The sequence below is a fragment of the Aythya marila genome (genome assembly GCF_965140915.1).
Source record: "Aythya marila genome assembly, chromosome: 6".
NCBI classification, from domain to species: domain Eukaryota; kingdom Metazoa; phylum Chordata; class Aves; order Anseriformes; family Anatidae; genus Aythya; species Aythya marila.
The window spans coordinates 16,078,160-16,101,590 of record NC_139047.1 but is presented as its reverse complement, the minus strand read 5'-3'; the positions used below and the strand labels follow the sequence as shown (position 1 = coordinate 16,101,590).

Below are 23,431 nucleotides of genomic sequence, written 5' to 3'. Positions count from 1 at the left end.
TGGTGTAAAGCATGAACAAAGACTACCTGGCACTCATTTTGTCAGGAACTGAAAGCAAGACACCTAGATATAGGAGAGAAATATTCTTCTGAAAAAATATCTCAGTTTAGTTTAAGCAGTGCTAGGTTATAGTCATCATTTTCTCATCTATATCCTTTATAAAAATGTATATCTATTGTGGTTTCTAATGAATAAGTGCTTTTCATTTCCTTTTACCTTATCATTTACAGTTAAATAGGTAGTTGCATGTCTTTCTGGTAAATGGATAATGACAAGACATTCTTTACTTGGAGACTGGCAAATCTATTAATGAGGACACCTGGGAAAATAAGTAGCATAGCCCCTCCTCACACTAGTATCTGAATCCAAAAAGCTAGAATGTTATGAGAAGAGATTATTATGCCCTTCTTACCCATTATTAATGCAGAGTTCTAAGGCACAGCTATTGTTTAGGCAATAAACTACAAGCTGATTAACTAGCAATAGCTGCCCTTCCTCAGCCCATGTAACTCATCAGTACCGGTTCTGCTAGGTCACCAACAGCTTTGACCTTTCACCACATCCACCTTCATGATGCTTAGAGGTTGCACCTAGCCAGACAGGTTTCAAAGCAACCACCAAGCACTTATCAGACAGACAGTGGGGAGGCTATTGGTGTGGGTTCACAACTACCCACACCCAGACCTCCTTCCCAGACCTCACGACAGCTTCTGGTGTACTTTGTGTATGGGAGACCATGGGAGCTTCTCATACAGCTCTGAGAAGCCCTCTACTACACAGACTCCTCACAGCCAACGAAAGACCAAATTTCCCTAGTGTTATCTCAAGAAGAAAAGGACAAAGCCTATCACAAAAGCAGCTCTTTCATTGGCAACAATGAAAGAGCATTGGCAACAATGAAAGAGCAAGGTCATCATTCCCCCTATCCTCTGCCCCATGGCAAGGCAGGATTTTGCATGAAAATGTAGGGGGAAGCAGGCGATCAGGCCCAGTCAGCATGGCTTTATGAAAGGCAGGTCATGCCTGACGAACCTGATCTCCTTCTATGACAGAGTGACGCGCTGGGTGGATGAGGGAAAGGCTGTGGATGTGGTCTACCTTGACTTCAGCAAGGCTTTTGACACCGTCTCCCACAGCATTCTCCTCAAGAAACTGGCTGCTCTTGGCTTGGACTGGCGCACGCTTCGTTGGGTTAGAAACTGGCTGGATAGCTGGGCCCAAAGAGTCACGGTGAATGGAGCCAAGTCCAGTTGGAGGCCAGTCACTAGTGGCGTCCCCCAGGGCTCGGTGCTGGGGCCGGTCCTCTTTAATATCTTCATCGATGATCTGGACGAGGGCATCGAGTGCACCCTCAGTAAGTTCGCAGATGACACCAAGTTAGGTGCGTGTGTCGATCTGCTTGAGGGTAGGAAAGCTCTGCAGGAGGATCTGGATAGGCTGCACCGATGGGCTGAGGTCAACTGCATGAAGTTCAACAAGGCCAAGTGCCGGGTCCTGCACCTGGGGCGCAATAACCCCAAGCAGAGCTACAGGCTGGGAGAGGAATGGTTGGAAAGCTGCCAGGCAGAGAAGGACCTGGGAGTGATGGTGGATAGTTGGCTGAATATGAGCCAGCAGTGTGCTCAGGTGGCGAAGAAGGCCAACGGCATCCTGGCTTGTATCAGGAACAGCGTGACCAGCAGGGCTAGGGAGGTGATCGTCCCCCTGTACTCAGCTCTGGTGAGGCCGCACCTCGAGTACTGTGTTCAGTTTTGGGCCCCTCGCTACAAGAAGGACATCGAGGTGCTTGAGTGGGTCCAGAGAAGGGCGACGAAGCTGGTGAGGGGCCTGGAGAACAAGTCCTACGAGGAGCGGCTGAGGGAGCTGGGCTTGTTCAGCCTGGAGAAGAGGAGGCTCAGGGGTGACCTTATCGCTCTCTATAGGTACCTCAAGGGAGGCTGTAGCGAGGTGGGGGTTGGCCTGTTCTCCTACGTGCCTGGTGACAGGACGAGGGGGAATGGGCTTAAGTTGAGCCAGGGGAGTTTTAGGTTAGATGTTAGGAAGAACTTCTTCACTGAAAGGGTTGTGAGGCACTGGAACAGGCTGCCCAGGGAAGTGGTGGAGTCACCATCCCTGGAAGTCTTCAAAAGACGTTTAGGTGTAGAGCTTAGGGATATGGTTTAGTGGAGGGCTGTTAGCGTTAGGTTGGAGGTTGGACTCGATGACCTTGAGGTCTCTTCCAACCTAGAAATTCTGTAATTATTGGTCCTTAGCAGTGCTATGCTCAGCATACATTGCTTTACATTTCTGCCCAGGGCACTTCAAGAAGTTGAAAGAGGATTTCTTGCCTTCAACACCCAACCTTCTGAGCCTCTACACAGTCTTGACTGTGACTGTTCTGCTTTGTTAGTAAACGCAAACTTCCACACTATAAGCATGCAAAGTCTCAAGTTTTTCTCATTTTCTTTAGCCTCTTCCTCAACTCCACTATGGTTGTTCTTGCTGAGGAGGCCTCCAAACCCATGCTGATATGCAGTTCCAGCAGCTGGTGATGAGGCCATAGTATTTTGCTGCTTTCCACCCGTCACTGCATCTTTCATCTTTTTCAAAGATTTTTTTTTCTACCTTCTTTGCGTAACAGTCTAACATGTAGTACACGCTCCATAAAACATTGCTAATTATTTTCTACTTACTGTAAAGTAAAACTTTAATCCACATGCATTTTAATTTACTATTATATTCTCGGAAATAACCAAAAACATAAATCCTTACCTTAAATTTATCCACTTCTGCCTTTGAACAAGTTGCATGATAAGATAACACCTGTCCCAGGGAAAAAAAAAAAATATAAAAAAAATCAGACCTGACATGTTGAATTAATAGGTCTCTGTACTGCAGTCTAATCAATGATTTTTAAAACAAATTTAATTAATATTTATGCATGATAATTCAGTTCTGAATACCACTTTATAATAACTAGTTACACGTTATCGTTTGGTACTGATGTTGCAGGTAGTTTTACAGGGAACCACAGCCAGTAACTGAATATTATAACTGCTCTTATATTGTTCTGGAATTCTACAGTTAAAAGAGAAAGAACTTAATTAAAAAAAAAAAATAGTAGGTATATAGACTTTAAATAACACCTTTTGCTATACTGTAGAGCTGTAATGCCTCTGCGAGTGGCATGTCAGCACATGCAAATTAGCACCTCTAAGCTATGCCTGACATTCTCTCCATTGCTGTTCTGGAGACGGAAACATCAGATATAACACACAAAGTAATGCACACCTAGCGTTATTACCTAAAAGTATGCATACATTTAAGCTGAATACATTATATCCTTTTATGAAGATACTAGCACTGAACAATAATTCCAGAAGGTGCAAAAGCTATATCCTATATGCTGGATCCACGGAGGTCTGACTGCATGGGACAAGGTGGTGGTCCAGAAGCAGGCTTGCACACCCAGAGCATTCCTAGCAATGACAGGCCCTCCTCACCCCACAGCAGCACGTGGTCTGCTTATGTACTAAAGCTTTGTTATTAATTTCAAAATTAAAAATATTTTTCATCATTTTTTCATCTTAAATTCTACTCTATTTCAAATGCCCTTGGCTTGCAATATCTTGTAGCAATAAGTCCAAGATGCATTTACTCTATCAGTTATAAAGGCGTTCTCTTTCACCAACTGGAAATCACCCCCACACTATGGAAGAATAAATAACAAATGCCAATTTACTTCTGTCCCACATTTTACTTTCAATATGTATATATCATCTTTTCTCAAAAAGGATCTAGTTTTCTATCCAACCCTATTGCAGTTTTTCAGAAATCTAAGTTAAGTAAAAATTGTTTTCTGCTATGACAGATTGCACTTAATACCAACATTCTTGTCAAGCTTCTCCTTTATCTGCACTCATATTCCTATAGATTTGTATAGTCCTTCCTAATTTTCATTACTCTAACTTTAATTAAGTTTGAATCCTTAATGTTTAAGACAGCAACCTGTTTAGAACCATATGGCACCCTACTGTCAACCTGTACCCATCATTTATTTACGTTTAGGTTTTCTATTTATTAGTCAGTCTTACAAGAATTCTAATCTATATATTTGGATAAGAATCTTTTCATAGTACATATCAAATTGATTTATTTTATGTCTGATATCAATGTCATCTTGAAATGCCACTCTGTCAGCCTAGCTAAGGACATAAATAGTAATAATCTATTACTGAAAAATGGATTCACAGCCCTTCAGCATATACCATTCTTTGTTCAGTATTTCTCTGCTATGTCTTCAATCACTTTACACAATTATTATTGTGAGTTGTTGCTCATTTATAGATAGAATTACTCTTCACTGAAGCACAGTGGCCATTTATCAAATGTATAATCTACATTCAAGCTATATGACTATTAGTCTTTTTTAGATCTAAGAAAGAAGCTGTAGTCTAAAGCAAGAAATTTAAATATCCTTGGTTTCAGTAGTAAATACATTTCTATGTTAACTTTCATACCTATGTATCTAAGTGTGAAAGCTGGCATTGCTTGTTTTTCTTACCAGGGAGAACATTCAGTCTAAGCTATAATATTGCACAAATAACTGCAGCGTATGAAGGCTTACAGTAATTCAAGACTGTGATATGTAAAGAATAAGGAATCTTGCTGAAGGACCAAATAGGAAGGTTTTTCATTTTTCCTCCAAGGTGAATAAATAAATAGGAATAATCAAAGTGCTACTTATGATTAGAATGTTTTCTAACATGAGTAGTCCTATTGATTTAAAAATAATTCACATCTATATGCTTTACAGGATTAATTCCCAATACATAGACAAACATCTTCAACCCTAAAGGAGAGGAAAAATATTATGCTGTCTTCATAGAAATCCAGTTTGGTTTGATTTTTGATTTAATATAGAGAGAAATTCGTATGTCATTCAGACTAACACTGTTTTAGTGGTTCTTATCACAATGGTGGGTACTGTGTAAATTCAAAGGAGTTCTACAGTTAGTGTGCACACATCAGGGATATCTAGATCATTTTCTTCTGTTATCAGATGTGAAATTTATAACAATACTAAGATCTTAGCAATGTTACCATTTCACTAAAAGAATGTTTTAAAAAAATATCAGTCTTGCATAATGCCTTTGAAAAGATCTTAAATTTAATTCAATCCATCCTCCATTATTGCATTATTAGCAGGGATAATGTAAATCTGCAAATCTATCCTCAAAGTTCAAAGCTTTGTTCTCACCAAGATTATTTTCAATATATTTATGTATAAAATCTTCAGAATATAATAGAGAATAGTACTTTATTGTTGAATTAGCTTAGGACTTTAAATAGCCATATTTTTTTGAAATTTTAGAGTTTGTTTTACTGGAGCTTGTAGGTTTTGTTCTTTATGAATAGGAAATAAACACAGGGAAAGTAACTCCTACAAAGATAGGGGGTTAAAAAAAAAAAAAAAGAGAGAGAGAGAGAAACCTTTTTATCCATTTTGCTACTCTATATGCATTTTATATAGACAGGAAGTGTGCTGGAATGCCAGGTACCTTGCATTATGTATTTGCTTTGACCCACTGCAGAGCTTACTGAGCTGCTAGAGATCCTGCTCTGACTTTATTCTAGCAAGCCATATCTGATGAGGGTTCAGCAGGTGCTGCTTTTGAAAAACCTGATGATCAATTTTTTTCACTGTTCACAGTACTATTCATTTACACTTTACAGCACTATAAAAGTAAAAAAAAAAAAAAAAAAAAAAAAAAAAAGACAGCAGGCTATGTAAAATATCAAATTTAAGAAATTTTCGGTTACTGATGAACAGGAAAATAAATGTAACACCTAAACTCATTCCTAAATCTATACCTGTAAGAAATTAGTTTCTTATCACTATTCCCTCCTGACATTAACAAATAATAAAAAAATAAATAAATACAAAAAGCAGGGGTGTGAAATCAAATGTTATAGATAGGTTCAAAATTACTTAGAGTTTTGCATGAGTTTCCCAGCTAAGTGTACTCTGAGGAAATTTTGCTTCAGTATTACTGTAAGAAAATGCTCTCAGGTGCAGAGGTAGATATATAGAAAATTTTTCTAACTACAAGAAATTCAGAAGCAGTAGCTTTCTTTATATATGACACTTGTGAGTGAAAAGCTTCAGTAAGATGTACACGTACATCAAGAGCCACAGACTGTTTCGCCCAGGATTTCTTCACTTGGTCATACATAATTGTATTGTTGATGCCGAGGCCACAAAAAATAACAAAAGCCTAAAATGAGAGAAGGGGAGAAGGGAAAGGGGAGAAAAAGAAATCAACTTACATTCTGTTATAATACAAACATGAAGATGAATACTTAACAACTGAAAAGGAAGTACATGTAAATATTAGCAATAATTATGTTTAGACAGGTTATCTTGAGAATGCATGTAAGTCACTGTTCTCAAGAAGATGAAAACAATCAGATGCGAGAAATGTTTTGATTAGGATGCAATCTTATTGAGAGCTTCTGAGAACTAATGGTAAACCGCAAATACAGACAACTTATACCCACCTCCCTAAAGTAGGCTGAAGTAGCACTACCCAGAAATACCAAATTCTGTTGAAGAACTGTTATTGCTACAAAACAGAACATCTCTTACCTCAAACAGTCGCTGGTCAGCATCATCAAAGGGTTTCCCATCAAGCCTGTTCAGCACTTGAGCTACCCCTTTAGAAAGCATAAATATGAATTACAATCTTTATTCATTAATTCATAAGGCAGAATATTCTATTCATTACTAACATATTTTCTAACACATTGTTTTCAAACTGAAAAGCAAAATTGAAAATATTTATTACGAAAAACATTAAGCAGACATTGATATGTGAAAGTCTGACTTCTGTTACCAGGACTCAGTTTATTATTTTCAACTGTTACTCTTTGCCCTGTAACTATAATACTGGAGATCAAAAGAAAGTGACTGACGATGCCTTTCACAAAAGGTTAAATATCTCTTTGAGAAAGAACTTAAGGACTTGGCAAACAGAACCAGGTAACTTGTGCTAGCAATTTGAAGTTACTTATATAATTTGCCAGAGTAGTATCTTCATTCCTAAATACTAGCTAATTTGGCATCACCTGGGTATATGTCATTTTTTAAAAAAATATTTTTTCATGACCGGTCCACGAATTTATTGAATAATGAAAAAAAAGTCATTCCTTAAACCACTTGAAAAAGTGGTCAAAGCTCTTAGCTCTAGCTGAACTAATACTGAGTTATACTGAAACAGACCATTTCTGTTTCATTTAGCTACAATATGCCCTTAGAAAAACAGTAAAAGCTATCAGCAATAGAGGGTTGAGTTTTTCTAGTTCTTTAAGGTAATATGCACTTCACAATGAGCCATATTTTTAAAAGGATTTTTTCCCATGTCACCTCTGCTGATTAAGCTCAAAGATCCTGATCCTGCAGGGCACTAAGCACCTCCAGCAAAGCACTACCAATTTCAGCTCTCACCAACAGCCACAACACACAGGTCTTGCTCTTGCAGATTTCAATTGCTATGGTTTTGACTTGAATTATTCTGTGGAAAGTTATAGAGGAAACCTGGCACTTATTTATAAATGGCGCTCCTTTTTGTGGCAAAAGCCAGAAATAATACAGGGCCAATTGCAGGTGCATCATAGCTGAGAAGCATCCTATCAAACAGGCAGTAAAACCTTGTCATGTCCTGATCCAGCACACACCACCACCACAGGCAACCCTGACAGCTGCCACAGTCTCTCCAGTAGGTTGGCCCTGACCATGTATTTTATCATTAAAGAGGGAAATGACCACCTTGCTGGACTGAAGAAACAGTTGCCTGAGTTGTACACAAAAAAAAGGCAGACTGTCAAAAAGTATCAAAACTTATGGAACATTTTTTTCAGTAACATTTTTAGCATTTCAATTTTCATCTCATTTTGTATTCAAGTTTCAATACAATATGTAACTTAACAATAACACAGTGGGAAAGCTGAAAAAGTCCATACAGTATCCAAGTCAAAACATCCCTTCTTGGATACTTAGCATGCATCCTAGGTACCGTAACTTCTTAACAATATTCAGCTGGGAAAAAGAAGAAAAAGGAACACAGAATTAAAAAGACAGAATTAAATTCACATTAGCACAAAAACAGGGGAAGCTCTTCAGAAGGCCTTACCAATTATTTGGTGGTTGCTATTCCATATAGGAACACACAGAACAGACCTTATGTGAAAGCCAGAAATCTGGTCAGCCTAAAATGTAGAAATGAGAGCTTCCATTATGCTCCTCCTTTACTACACTTGACTTTCTGTTGAAATAATTGATTGCAATAACTGAGTTTAAGAATAAAATTTTTACATGAATCCTCTAACAGAAAATAATTGCTGCCCTTTTTATTAAGTTATTATATTCTGTATACAAATTGGGTAGCACTTCTAACTTTGAACGGACTAACTGTGAAACAGATATGAGATGGGTGAATTATTCAGGACATAACATATTAAAAGTACAACCACAAACATATCAAGGATCGATGTACTTTATTTCAGCATATCTCTCTGGCAAGAGATTGACCCCAGGCATTAATTGTACTTTTTGAAATTCTGAATAAATTAACATCAACACATTTTTTCCCATACATTTTTACGGCTAGCCCCTATTATTTTTTTGTTTTGAGAAATTCTGCTGGTGTGAGATCTATTACCCATAATGACATACGCAATAAAACTGGAGCCAAGGAAACTCTTGCATGAAACACTTGCAAGCACGCTTACTGTAGTAGTGGCAAGCTTGCTGACCAAGACTGCCCACTGATTAATGAGCTGCCCAACTGCTGGCCAAGTCTCCCACAGTAATACCGCTTCACTGGGCAGAATGCAGTGACGACTGTCCTTCCCTATGCCTCTAACATTTACTTAGGGGCATGCACACACACATTTGAATCTGCATCTGTACCTTCCAAACTGTGACTGGAACAAACCAGTTAGGATACACATGGAGCATTTATTAGGAGTGATAAGCATCTCATTCTTTTCACAAGTTCATCGTGTGTATTTGGTTTGTGCAAATTATGAAATTAAAAGGGCAGTTGTCTAAGTTAGATCAGAAACAACATTTATCTCTTTAGATACTGGTTCTGTTCACACTCTGTGTATAGTTCCAGTCACCCCAACAGCTAACAATGATGATATTGCTGACACCAAACTACAACAGAAGAATTTTCAGCAATATAAAATCAGTTTGCCTCAATCTCAAAGAACTTTGGCAGTGGAAAGCATTGCTTAAATTAAAAAAAAATAAATCACGAGCAGACCAGTAACTGCCTATATTCTATGACCTGTTTTTACTGTATAAAGCCATTTCAACACCAGCAGACCAGAAGGAGGACATACAGCAAGGAAAAATAATTCAAAAACAATATGCACACTTTACAGCCACTTGAATATAACTATAAAACTTGACTATATTAATAGCAATGCCAAAAATACAAAGTATATTTACATTTCCAAAACTCTCTTACTTCAGCATCAAAGCGGGGATCCTGATAAGCGTCACTGATATTCACTGGGAGACCTGTGGAAGCTACTAGTTCAGCAATGCTATTATTTATTAGCCAGTCAGAGTAAGACGATGATTTCTCCACACTGTCTTTGAAACTACCAAAAAGTATAGGAAGAGAAGAAAATAATGGTCAACATTGCTTGAAAGTTGAGAATGTCTTATAGGCATATTCATAGGAAGAGCAGAATTGTTCAGTTATTAATGGTTACTGAGCATTACCTATGAAACAATAACTTGGTATCTATATGAACAGTACACCAAAATATTATTTCCTTCACACAATTCTTTCTACTGAAAATAGCATTGTCCTCTTATGAAAAATAAATGCATTTAATAATAAAATGCATTGACATATGAATCAATAGCAGAATTATGTTCCACATTTCTGCTCATCAAAAGAAAACAGTTCTAAATATTTTCTGTAAAGCTAGCTGAAAGCAAAATTTCAGACTTTAATTTTTCAAATTAGACTAATAACTTGAGTTATTTAAAATCCATACTTCCATTTATATTTTTTTTTGTCATCTGAAAGGCCTTGTTTATTTTTTATTTGGTCTAGAGTGCTGGATCAGAGTGGCTGATTAAAAGATTATGAAATAAGTTTTGAAATCAATAAAGCAAGTGTGTTACAGTATGTGGATTCTGGTAGATATACGAGCTACGAATGTCAGTAAACAAGCATAAGACACCAGAATTAGGGGCTTGACACACCAGACTCCACCACAGCTTAAGATCTCTGTAGACACAGAGTTTTCAAGTCCTCATCCAATCCACAGGAAAATTCTCATTGACTTACTGTAAACTGTTTTTTGACATTGGCAAGGGGTACCTATTTCTGTGTGAATAAATAAATGCATATTATCTTAGCTTTGAGAAGAAAACTGATGAATTTTCAGCACCTGAGAAACATTACTTAGAAAAAAAAGTGACACTGAGCAGCTATGGAAAAGACTGCTATGGCTTGAAACCTCAAAATAATGGACAGGGATGAAGGATGCACAGTAGAATGTGTGGAAGACTCAGTCAAAGTGAAAGGATTGATTTTTGTCGGCCGCATTAATTTTCTGGAGACTAATTCAACTCATTTATTTGAAAGAAAACTCAATAGTCCTAAAAGGCTATAAATAAAGATAATAATAATGATTTACACAAAGAAATCTAAGTGTATCAGCTTTCAGTTGGGATAAGGATTTTGAGTGACTGTAATAAATGTTACACTTTGACAGGAACCTTTACTACAGTAAAATGTTTTTGAGCTAAGTAACAAAATTTATTTGTATAATTTAAGATTTATTTCAGGACATCAATATACTTGAGAGGAAGGAAAAATCTTTAAAGATAAAAATCTAATTTCAAACACGTAGCTCCCAGTTCATACCTTAAAAATCTGGATGATATTATCATTATAATGTAAGACAGTTTAAATGAGGACTGGATTATGAGTGTCACACATTTTAAATGGCAAATAAATTAAAGTAAAAGAAATGACATATTTCAGGAAGAAGTTTTAGAAGCATGTTCTACTATGTTTCCCCCAATCCTAGCAAGTACTTTACACCTGCTCTCTGGAGGGAGGCACTCAACTTTCACCAGGAGGAAATATCAATGCTTAATTCTGATGCAAATCACAGACAGCTGGCTCCCTCTCTATCCTCAGCAACTCAGAACAATCAAAAGCTCCTCTAAAAATTACAAGCAACAATTTTCTCCATACTGTGGAAAGCCATGAGTGAGTGCTGCTGGACTGATGCAGGCAGCTGCACACCACTGCCCCCGTGTCTTGCCCACACGCAAGGAGCAGCACCATGTGCCAGACAGAAAATAAAATCCAGCTTGAGCACCAAGCAGTGCTGCAGGCTTCCCTCACACAGGTGCATCCTCGTGGACTCTCCCCAAAGTGATATTCCCTGACAGGGATGACAGAACATACATGGGACAGCAGGGAGGTTGTACTGCCAGAGTCATGAGCACCTTCAATCGTCTCTAATGTGACATGGACTCTTTCATGTGAAGGAGTTCCCATGAACCCACAAACTCCTAGGACTAAGAGAGCAAACAGATGTCTTAAACAGCATAAAAACACTGCAAGGAATCAGGCAATACACAAGTGAGTGTCATCCCCAGGGATGGTGACAGTGAAACAGCAGTAGCAGGGATTTCAGAACTTTCTTTGTACCTGTCCAGCTGGGAGGGAGCACAAATATTTTCCTCAGCAAGCAACCCACCCCCTGGCTCAGCCTGCTCACCTTCCCTCTACCTCTGATACTTCGGTTGCAGAACAGTAATCTCAGCTACATCAGCCACTAAAATGACTTCTGTGCAGGAAAGATATAGCTCACAGCATCTTCTCACTGGTACATCCAAACTGAACCCTCAAGGCTTCTACAATTCATGTAGCTTTATTTTATTTATATTTTTTTCCAAAGAGAAAAAAACTAAGAGATTTGGCAAAACTGTGCTTCAAGAACAATGTAATTGACAAAAAGGAGAGCATTTTATGAATAAGAATTGAACTCAATCCTGGTGTGTGTTGGCATCTGCTGAATTGAACAGAATAATACAAGCGTGGCCTTGCAAGGTATTTCTTAACAACCAACAGAAAATAAGATAAGATGTGAATATTCATTATAATATTCAAGGACTAAACAGGTGAGCTGTTATTAGGCACAGATAAGAAAGGCAAAAGAAAAGCTAATTTCTTCTAAAACCAAAGAAAATGTGTTAGCACATGAGATACATTGTCCTTGGACCTTCTCTCCTTCAGATAAAGTTTATAACTAGAATGATTCTCAGCCTATAATCTTGGGATTTCCACTAAGATTTCAAATAAATTGTATTTATCTTCACTAGAGTAGTGATGAAGAAAGTCACCTTGCCATTTTTCCCTTCATAAAATATCTCATGATGTTACCATCAGTTAGGGATGTAGAATGTGGAATAGAAAGGGCAAAACTCACTAGAAGAAATGCTCAAATGTCAAGGGCTCCTGGCATTGTTCTATACCCTAAATAACCTTTATTTTCCCACTATAGTGCCAACAACTCAAGCTGTGCCTGTGCTAGATCCAAATGTGACATCATATCTGTCAGTCTAAACTTGATCTTTGTAAAACCAACTTCACTCTCCACTAGATGAAAAATGAAAGAAAACCAGTAAGCCTTTACATTAAGATGCACAGAAATACACCTTTATAAGTCTTATTACACCGACTACCAGTTTGTTTATTCATGTGCCTCAGACCAAAGTTAAAATAATCTTTACTTGACTGCATGCAGAGCAGGCTACTACAAATTGCTTTTTGGTAACATGCTAGCATAACTATGGTAACAAGAAATGAGCCAGCTTGGTTATCTTGACACCACTCTACATTGTGTTGACTAATCTGGCTACCGATCAATTTTGAGAAAAACAAGAACAACCACATCCCTTGTCCCTTAACAAAAGGGATTTATTTTCACCCTTTTAATTGACCAAGGAAAGAACAATTGCTACTCTGAAGCTTTTTGTCAAAAGAAGTAACTTATGATTCTCAGAATATTTATTCATATTTAACCTTAAAGTGATGCTTTTAATCACTTGCTTTTCTTTCCCAATTTTACCTCACCAATCCATCACCCTTCAGTGATGGATAGGGCATGGAAGAGATCTAGTTTCTACCACTGTCTTTCTTTGTGGACCCAGACTCTGCCATCAGCCTGTACAGACAATATACTAAAATAAAAACAGTAAAATAAAGCTACTATTTTTGTAATGCTGAGATCAGTCCATGAAAAACATAAATAATTAGGAACTGGCACAATTTGGAGTCCTTGGCTAAGGTGAATGTGCACGTTGTAAGTGGTAACTTCTTACCACACTGGAGGTAAAGAAGTAAAGCACTAAAAGCAGAATAAATCCATAAATATGTTTTGAATGTTGTTTAAAGGGCTTACATATGGCAAAGCACAAAGTAATCTTCAAGCCTGCTAAGTTACAGAAAGCAGGATGGACAGAAGGTTAGGCTTACCCCATTATGACAATCATTCTGCATGGGAAATAAGTATGATTTTTCTGCGTACATATTTTTCTACATATATATTTTTTTTCACATTTGAGATAATCACTGGGTTTGAGCTCTAAAAGATGGGAGAAACCTTCTCACAATAACCCTGAATCTTCATCCACTCCTTTGGTATGTAGGAGCTTTTAAGTGAACTTTTGTTACTGGTTTTCATTATCTTGTAGGAATTAATACAATAACTCCACAAAAATCTCTATTATTTCTTACAGTTAGCTTTTTGTCAATGTTTAAATACAGCTCCTGCCAAGCAAAACATACACATTTATTTTGACTGGGGTTCCACACCAGATTCAGTAACAGGAACACAATTTCTAGCAAATTCATGTTCTCTGTGGTTTTTAGATTTTCCAACTTGACAAGAACAAAAATCAAATCTTACTGGAAGTCTTTCAATGCAACTGAAAGGAGGCATTTTGTAAGAGATCAACAAACAATTTTAAAACAATTTTGTAATTTTTACTTCAGTATTAACCAATCAAAATGACATTTGTGTATTCTCCACAAGTTCAACAATAAAAAGGCATTAGTTATTTCCTGGTTTCTCCTCTGAGATAGTTCAGATAATTTTAGTATGTATATAGCAATATTGACACAAGCAATTTTTCATTTGAAGTGTACAGGAGTCTTGTCCTGGTAAAAACAGTAAGCTCACATTCCTCAACCAAATCTACCCAAAGCTCTGTAGTAAAATAAAACTAAGATGAAGCAAATTCAAAACTGTGAAAAATGAAGTAATCCATTAACCATATAAGAAATGAGTACTAACCTGTTTTCAGTATCAGCACTACATTTTGGAGATAACAACTCAAAGGATTTTGTAAATTTCACCACCTGTCACATCAAAAAGGAAATAAAATTGTTATTAAAATTATAGATATATCAAGAAAACATTAACATAAAGTTCCTATATTTAAATAATATTTTAATCTGGTGATTCTAAAACAAAAATTAACTCTATATTCCAATTCATGTTCAAACACGCTATGCATTGCTCATAAACAAACAAAACTAAATAAAATAGTTTGGTATTCCTTCATTAAGTTATTTTTGCAACAGTATGCTCCCCCTCAAAGAACTTTGGAACATGAATTACAGAGCTTTACTCAAACTTCATTGCTTTTTATATATAGGAAAATAAACAGATTTTTTTTTTTTTTTTAGTACTAATTGTAACCTATTTTCCTTGAACATAATGTGCCAACAGCACACAAATGAAACATTTTAAGAGTAGCTGATTTGACACAGATAATATTTTTGGATGCTAATGAATACCCACCTTCTACTTCAGTTCTGTATTGTAAAAGTCTTTCATGTGATATATGTGATATTTTAGACATGGCTTCGTATTGAGTTACTCCTTAAAGACCCACTTTTATTTGTGTGTGTGTGTGTGTATATATTTGTGTATATATAAATATATATATATATATAACCACCCCAAAACAGGCAGAATCAGGAAGATAACTGTTTTGCCACTTGTAAAAATGCTCAGTTGTGCAGCAAGATGCTATTCTCCTATTCCAACTTAACTTAAGATTTAATATTATTTAGAAAAAGAAAGCCTTGACCCTTTTTAGGCTTATCTGAATACCTTGTCTGTCCACATTTCAGGATTTGCTCCAGAGGAATAAGAACTCATTGTGTATGGTTTGGAAAAAACCCTCTATGTTCAAAGGTAGAAATAGTACTAAGAGCAGAAAAAAAATGAAATGCCACCCACAACCTACTTGCTACAAACACAGTGTACTGCTCTATGAAAAATAAAAATCACATTATACTTGCAAAGATAGGAATGTAATTTTTTATAATTTTGTAATTATAAAACCTGTGTGGGGGGTCTAGAAAGAGAAAAACTAGAAACATTAAAATTCTGTAACAGAATATATACATGAAATACAAAGCTTGATCTTGCTTTTATGAATGCTAGTGTAATTTAGGGATACCCCATTGAAAGTTCTTAATTTCTATTAGTTTAAATGAAATGAGAACCATATCTTTCCTCTAGGAAATCAAATGTTTTCTGCTAATATATACAGTCTTGTGATTCTCTGATAATCATTTACACTTCTCATAGCCTTGCAACAAATCAATTACAGAGTCAGTGAATTGAAAGAAAAAATTTGGATAGAAAAAATGCTATTACAAACATTTTTATCTGTCAGCTACTTCTCAAATCAGTAGAAAGAAGGATAGATTGTGCTGAATAGCTGCAAAACACGGAATGGAGCTACCAATATAAAGGCAGCCACTTATTTTACTACTGGTTGCAATAACCATAGCAATGTTAAACATTCTTAAAAGAAGATCTCATACCCTGCGAATAGCAGTATCTACAGTGTCCCAGCAAAAGTCCGTGTCAAAATGATGCATGAAATCCAGCTCTTGACATATACTTTCGTATAGTTTACCTCCATCTGTTCAACTTAAGAACTGTACAACAAAATAATTATTCCCTGATCAATTGGAAAGAGCAATTGGAAAAAAAAAAAGAATACTTCAGTAATGTTGAAAGTCATGTTTTCACTTCACCTGCTCAATGTAAAAGCTTTCTTTTATCACAAGAACAAGTATAGTTCTAAAACTGTTTGGAAATACCACCTATTTAACGAGGCATTAGCCTGAAAACATCAAGATGATAAATCCCAGGTAAATGTAAATGAATCTACAGACAAGGCTTCTCTTTTCTTCTACTACAAACAATAAAATAAAATAAGATAAAATAAAAATAAAAAATAAAAATAAAAGAGAGATAATAAATCAGGTCGTTTTTATTTTTTTAAGCAGACCAGAGCAGACCTTGCTTCTCAGTTAAGCTGTTCTAGCTGCTCTGCAGTACAGACAAATTCCATGACATAGAAAACTGCAAATCATAGGTTATCTGCTGGATCACACCACAGTTGGATCCACCAAAAACTTACAGGCATTCCATTAAACTCCTTTAGGTAACTTGAAAGAAATAAATGTACCTTTCAGTTTCCCTGAAAAAAAAAGCTGCTACACTACTCATACGTTAACCCTTCTTCAGAACATGCAGACATACTTACTGGTGATTCAATATCTTCCAGAAGTAATACTGAGCATCTTTCACACTTCAGTAGGGTTTGGGCCCGATGCATAATTTTCTTGACAATTTTCTCTAAGTCAGTCTGTTCTTCAAAGAGGTCATTCACTACTTCCAGCAAAGCCTATATATACGGATAGAAACCTTTTGTTTTAGTTGCAGAATAAATAGATACATGGAGCATCACAAGGAGTTGATCTCTGGGCTTCATTTTAATACAAGTAATACAACGAAACCTTCACATAAAGTTCTTAATGATCATTTCAACAGAATCATTGAGTGGAGGGATGGGGGTATCTGAAGAGAAAAACAAGTATTCATTTCTAAGCTCAACACTGGGCACAATACCACTCATAACAAACAGTGAGAATCTTTCAAACCATTCAATTTTGATCCAAAAATGAAACAATGGCTGTAATGCAACTCTCCAAGTACGCAGTACGGATTGAGTTACTTGATTTGCTGTATTGAATTTGCTGATGCATTTATACTCATTTTGTTCATTTATTTCCCATTCTGCATGTTCAAAGTTGGAGAGAAAAGATGACATCAAGACTTCTATATTCCAGTAACACTCTGATCCCAAATTAACCACTAACAACTTTGTCTGTAAAATATGATGATTTAAAATGAAGATCTTCTCATTTCATTACCTATAAAAATAATTGGCTATGTTCTTTCTTATTATGAGACCAAAGTAAGTTTTCATAGTTTTGTCTGGGATAGAGTTTATTTTCTTTTTAGAGGCTCACATAATGCTGTGTTTTGGACTTTTGATGAAAATATTGGTGACAAAACACCAATGTTTTTACTTGTTATAGAGCTGTGTTTACACAGAGCCAAGGATTTTCCTGCTTCTCTTGCTGCCTTGCCAGAGAGGAGGCTGGGGATACATAAGAATTTGGGAGGGGATATGGCTAGGACAGCTGATCCAGGCTGGCCAAAGAGATTCCATACCACATGGTGACACGCTCAACAATAAAAGCTGGGGCAAAGAGGGAAGGGGGCGTGGATGGGAGGGGAGACATATTCAGAGTGATGGTGGTCATCTTCCCAAGCAAATGTTACATGTGATGAGTCCTGCTTCCCTGGATGTGGCTGCCGATAGAAAGTGGTGAATGAATTCCTTGTTTTGCTTTGCTTATGTGTATCTTTTGCTTTACCTAGCAAATTGTCTTCATCTCAACCCCATGAGTTCTTGAACTTTTATCTTTCCAGTTCTCTCCCTCATCCCACCTGGGGAGAGAGAACAAGCAGCTATGTAGTACTTAGTTGCCTGCCAGAGCTAAATCACAGCTAAAGTCCAAAACTTTTCCTTTTATTCTGATTTAGGGTACTGAAACTAAAGGACACCCATATAGGTAAGCATAACCATGTTAGTGGGCTTAGCTCTCCCAAGTGCAGTGGTCATCAAAATGCTGATCACAGTGACTGGAAATTGCCACCACCAGTACGCAGGTTGATGGGGGCGGGAGGGTGAAAGGGAAGCAAATTATGGGCCTATCTATGATGTTTTACTCAACTATTTTCAACCACGGACTAGCCAAAGCTGAAGACCAACAACAAGTTAAAAACACAAGTACAGGCTACCGTGTACTTGTCAAATGGCAACAAATACTTGCTATTCCTCCCATAGCTAAAGCAACAAGAAACAAAAATTCACATCTCTAATCCAATTTCCTAATGTGTCCACCCACCAGAATTTACCACTTTCTGACGAAGAATGAGAATGTCCATAATATTTTTCTGCTGAATGCCTCCCTTAGAAGAATAAATGCCAATTCTTCAAAAGTCTGTCATTGTTCCTTGCATGCTGGGAATCTGTAGCTAATTTTAAGTCTTCAAGTAATCAAAAAATTATTTTGTTTGAACATCAAACAATGCAAAAACAAACAAACAAAAACTTTGGCAGACAGGCTTTTTTTCCTGTTTGTTCCATGTCTCCACCCCAAAATATAGTAATCTGTAGTCAGACCCAGACAGAAGGCAAGCTCAAATACTTAATGACCCTTAAATCTATAAACTATTATAAAGGGCTAATTTTGTTTTTCAGAGTAGTGGAAAGTACTAAAATCGTGGATATGAAAATGTTAGCACTTGATATAAGGACCCACCCCACTATAGTTTCCCCAGATTTGTGAAGCAAGAGTAGTTCAACACCACAGATGGTATTTCTATTGAAGCTTTGATGAGGTACAATCCACAATCACAAAAGTATTATCTGTCATTGAAGGAAAGGTGATGTGAAAGAAATTCAACAATTAGGACAAAACCTCCAAATGACAACTTTGTTTCTTAAAAAATAAAGGCCTCTCCAAGAAGCAACTGGCATGTGAGCTCAGTATTATTTTCACTTCTTTGGAGCCTCCTGCCTCAACTCATGCATAGCATCAGCAATGAGTAATGTAACATATCTATGCAGACATATGCTGTCAAAATCCTTCACATAGAGGTCTTCTTGCTTGCTCACTTTTATAAGGATACATCCACATTATTTGTACATGAACTGAATATTACAAATCCAGCATACCAAAAGGGTTATTTCTGGAGTTTTACAAGAGTTTGAATTGCTGCCAGGGTAGCTTTCTACTGTACTGTCTTGTGTCACCAGCACAATTGTCTCAGTGCTACAAAACAAGAAACTGACACCAGGAAACAATAGCCACCAACAAGAGTGTTTCCCTCCCATGTTCTCTGTTTGCTGCCTCAGTAAAGTTCACTACCTGTTGGAAATGCAATTTTTTGAAATAAAATATAGTCAAAACTATTTAGCAAACGCATATGCGTAACTGGAATCTGAAGGAACAAAAGAAGGTCCAATACATGTTTTGTTACCCACCCTGCTTCTGTCGTACTCTTTCCTTGAAGCTGCAAACAGCTGGGCATTAGATATGGCAATCCCGCAGAATGGGAGATACATCTGCATCACCTAGGATCAGAAGAAATTAAAAACAACTGCAATTAGACACATGTTATTAGCAAAGAGACCTAAACTTAGGTTGCATTTCCCAGGAAGGTCTTGGCCCGCTCACTCTTCAGCAGAACACTAAAAAAAAAAAAAAGTGAAATCATTATAGACAAGGAACAGAAAATGGATGGAACAAAGACCAATTGGAAGTAAAGAATGAATGTGTTTGGTTTCATAGGTCCCAATAGTGAGTTTCCTCTATGACTTATCTAGAAAATTGCAGATTCTCAAGTCTAGCAATTGTTTGCCAAAGACTATATTAAAATACTGTAGGCACAGCAGCTTCCACAGCAGAAGTATTCTTTATTTTTTTTCTGGACTGCTTTTGTTCTAAGATCTAAAGTAGGTAAAAACTGAAAACAGCCAGCTTGAGTCACATTCCTGCTGATTTCTAGAGGACACAGATTTTGCAGAATACCAACACTGTGGAACATAACACATCCATCCAAAACTCTTAGTCAGAAAGCTGATTGTCTTCTCAGTGAGGGGGAAAAAGGGGTGGGGAAAGGGTTACAGATATGCTTGAGAAAACACAAGGGAAGAGAAAGGATAGGGAAGTTAAATTAAAATGAATGAAAAAAATAACAAGACTTAGACCTGCAAGAACCTTCATATTTAAGCCTTTAAGGGGAGCAAGCTAGGGCTTAATACATCACCATCCATTAAGAAAGAGAGACTAGTCAAGAAGGACTGGGAAAATATTGAGGCACAAGCTGACCATACTTTAGGCTAGTTCTGTTTGACATGAGTAAACCATTCTGGTCAAATATTTGAATAGCTCTAAGACCTGCACTTTCACAAGGATGACAGTGGAACAAAGTCCAATAATAACATTTTTTTAAGCCACATACTGATAACAAGCCTGTAACACAGTGTCATTGCAAAGCAGTTCCAAACTTGGGTCTGAGATATTAAGTAGATTTTATGGGTGCTGAATGGTCTCAACATTTGTGAAGCCAGCAGGAATTGGAGTGTTCTGTGTTTTACAGAGTCAGCTCCTCTGTATACCTGAAGAGATACAGAAGTTCGCCAGATGGTTAGTGGAATATATGAAAAGGTTGATAGAGAGAGCTTCAGTCCACCTTGATGTCTTTGGACAAAATAGTATGAGCACTGAAATAAACTTCACCAACAAGGGAAGGGAGCCTGATTCAGAAGGGTTACTTGGCTTTGCTCCATTGGACCTATTCTGAAAGATACCTCTACTTGCAAAACACCCAGGCACGGCTGAGGAGGGACCAGGGCACAACTCAGGTTGGCAGGAAGCATCACTACAGGGAGTGACATAAAAGTCATATGTGGGCTTCCCATCCTGAACTGTGTGAATATTGAAAATAGAGTGTATAACCTGAAAATAGTTCCAGTGAGGTGCACTGAAGCATATCACTGTGATTTTTAAACTAACTATATGTAATCATTTCTGTAGCACCGTCATTAATTTCACATGGTAGGTATATGATATTCTCCTTTTTGGTAACAAAGTGTGATTTCTAAGTGAAAGAGCATTTCCAATTGAAAAAAAAAAAAAAAAGTAAAAAAAAAAAAAAAGTAAAAAAAAAAAAAAAGTAATGCTACAGCAACTAACCATTCTTCTCTCCAGTCTTTGTCAGCTGGGAGATCCACTGCAAGCAATCCTCTCCTGTGAGAAATTCTGGCAAAGAGAAACTGGCATTTGTCTTTGGAACTCCATTTCATTAGAAAATTACTGCTAACCCAGGAAAGTGGACTATTAAGACTATTTGAGGAAAAAATTAAGAGTTGTAATCTCTCAGAAGAACCAGAACACTCAGCAGCAATTGCTGTTCTGCGTCACCTTCCTTAAACACTCCATAGGCTACAGAACTAGTTCATTTGTGTTGGGGTAAAGATGAGTCCTCTAAAAGGATCTTCAAATCCTCTGAATTTTGCACCTTTGCAGCTGCCATTTTGTCAGAGTAACTGCAGATGTCATGAATCCACACAAACACATCTATACTGCTAGTTTGCAAACACTTTACTTTAGTTCACTTCCACCTTGGTTCCCTCTAAAGGAAAATGAGGCACTTCAGACTTGACAAAACCTTATCATTGTGCAACAGCAGTAATTAAGCTGGTCATCTATCACAACAGACCTGTAGGAAAGAGCACAAGAAATGAAAAGCAAGGACTGAAATACAATCCCTGAGGGGTTCATCATTGTTTAAGAACTTCTAAGAGAATTTTGCATATTTGTAGATTTTACTTCCAAAATGAAGCAAAAACCTATCTGTATTCCCTTGTAATTATTCCTTTGCAATAATACTAAATGTCACAGACAAGTAAGATGTATGTAGAGCAGAAAAAATTAACTGAGAAAAATCTGACATTGGAGTAATTATTTACATCATAGTGAGGCTATATACAATTTTTACTTAATAAAAATAAGTAAATACTAGTATTCACTGGTCCCACGCTGGAACCTATTTTCCCAAATATGACATGACACCATGGCAATGGAAAGCAGTTTATCAACCTTCAGCCATCACAGAAGCAGCTAGCAAGAACATCTATTTAGCAAGAAGAAAATACAGTTTTTCAATACTGAAAAACACCACTCTCCAGAATACAAATTCCAATTTCTATACAGAAGCAACATCAATAAAACACTGGTTCATGAAATGTCAAGGGTCTAGAAAAAGCTGACTTACGTCATTTTTTTCCACCACTCAAACTAATTGTGCAAGGTTTAGCACAACTAAAACAGACATCAAATACCAAGCTGTTTAATATAATCAGTAGAAAAAAAAAATAATAAATGTCGACAAGTATTAAGAAAAAAATAGATAAAATCAACCATAAGTTAGAGAGAAACCATCCCGTAGTAATCTGTAATAAGACGTAAATCAATTATCATTGTTTACAGAAGAGCAAGCGTAAGAGCAAAGCCCTACTGTCTTTCCTCTTCCGTACTTTCTGAGCTGTAAGGGCAACTGCTACGTAAAAAAGTCTTTGGCAAGTTGTAATATAGTACCAATAAAGAATAGACATTGCTAATGGTATCTGAATTTTAAATAAGATTTTTTTCATCAAAAATTACTGAATTATCACATTTTGACTTCAAATTACAAAATTAAGTCTGCAGTGCCTGATGCTGCTTTCTGGTTTATTTTGTCATGTTTTAAGAGAAAGGATGTCTTTACAAGCACCTTCAACCTACTGATGTTACAGCTGTTGACACTTCATCATATATGCAGTAACAATACTCAGCTCATTTCTGACCAAGCCACACATTATAATGAGCTGGTATTGTTGTGCAGATTCCCTTCAAGTGTTTTTCCTCTGAGGGGAACACAAAGAAAGAGTTAAGGAAATAGCATATAACACCATAAACTGGAGATAACCCTTTAAGTTACAGGTATATAATTACAGATCCTTTGGTGCTCCAATACTTTGCAATACAGAATCGTAATGCACTGCAATTCTATTTCCATTCCTGCTGATTATTACGATTGCTTCTTAAATAAAAGCATTTTACTTATAATAAGCATAAAAACACAGTCCATATTTTAATGTCTTAAATCTCCAGCACAGATATGGTTTGGTAATATAATACTGATTTTTGATTATAGCAAATAAATTAGGCAGAAGTCTAAATTTTAGAGAAAGGACAGAGATTATGGCTCGTCATAGATACACTGTTACTCAGCACGTCACAGGAGCAGACCCAGATAACACATGCTTATTTTCATTTGTTTCAGTGAGGTGATCTTGTCAAGAAGGAGCTGTTTTCTTCCCCATCTGCTGTTCTTCCTGCAGCACTGGACGAGT

The 23,431-nt window shown here is 36.8% G+C and overlaps 1 protein-coding gene across 1 annotated transcript in view; it reads right to left on the bottom strand.

Moving 5' to 3' along the window:
- PDE11A (phosphodiesterase 11A) overlaps positions 1-23,431 on the bottom strand; it is a gene marked incomplete at its 5' end in the record, with an annotated part of 131,341 nt that overhangs the window by 55,329 nt on the left and 52,581 nt on the right. Inside the window, 8 exons of the mRNA XM_082764133.1 lie at positions 2,752-2,802; positions 6,165-6,257; positions 6,629-6,696; positions 8,172-8,247; positions 9,516-9,651; positions 14,383-14,447; positions 16,661-16,801; positions 19,517-19,606. Coding sequence (XP_082620259.1) covers positions 2,752-2,802; positions 6,165-6,257; positions 6,629-6,696; positions 8,172-8,247; positions 9,516-9,651; positions 14,383-14,447; positions 16,661-16,801; positions 19,517-19,606 — 720 coding nt within the window. The remainder of the gene's footprint in view (positions 1-2,751; positions 2,803-6,164; positions 6,258-6,628; positions 6,697-8,171; positions 8,248-9,515; positions 9,652-14,382; positions 14,448-16,660; positions 16,802-19,516; positions 19,607-23,431) is intronic.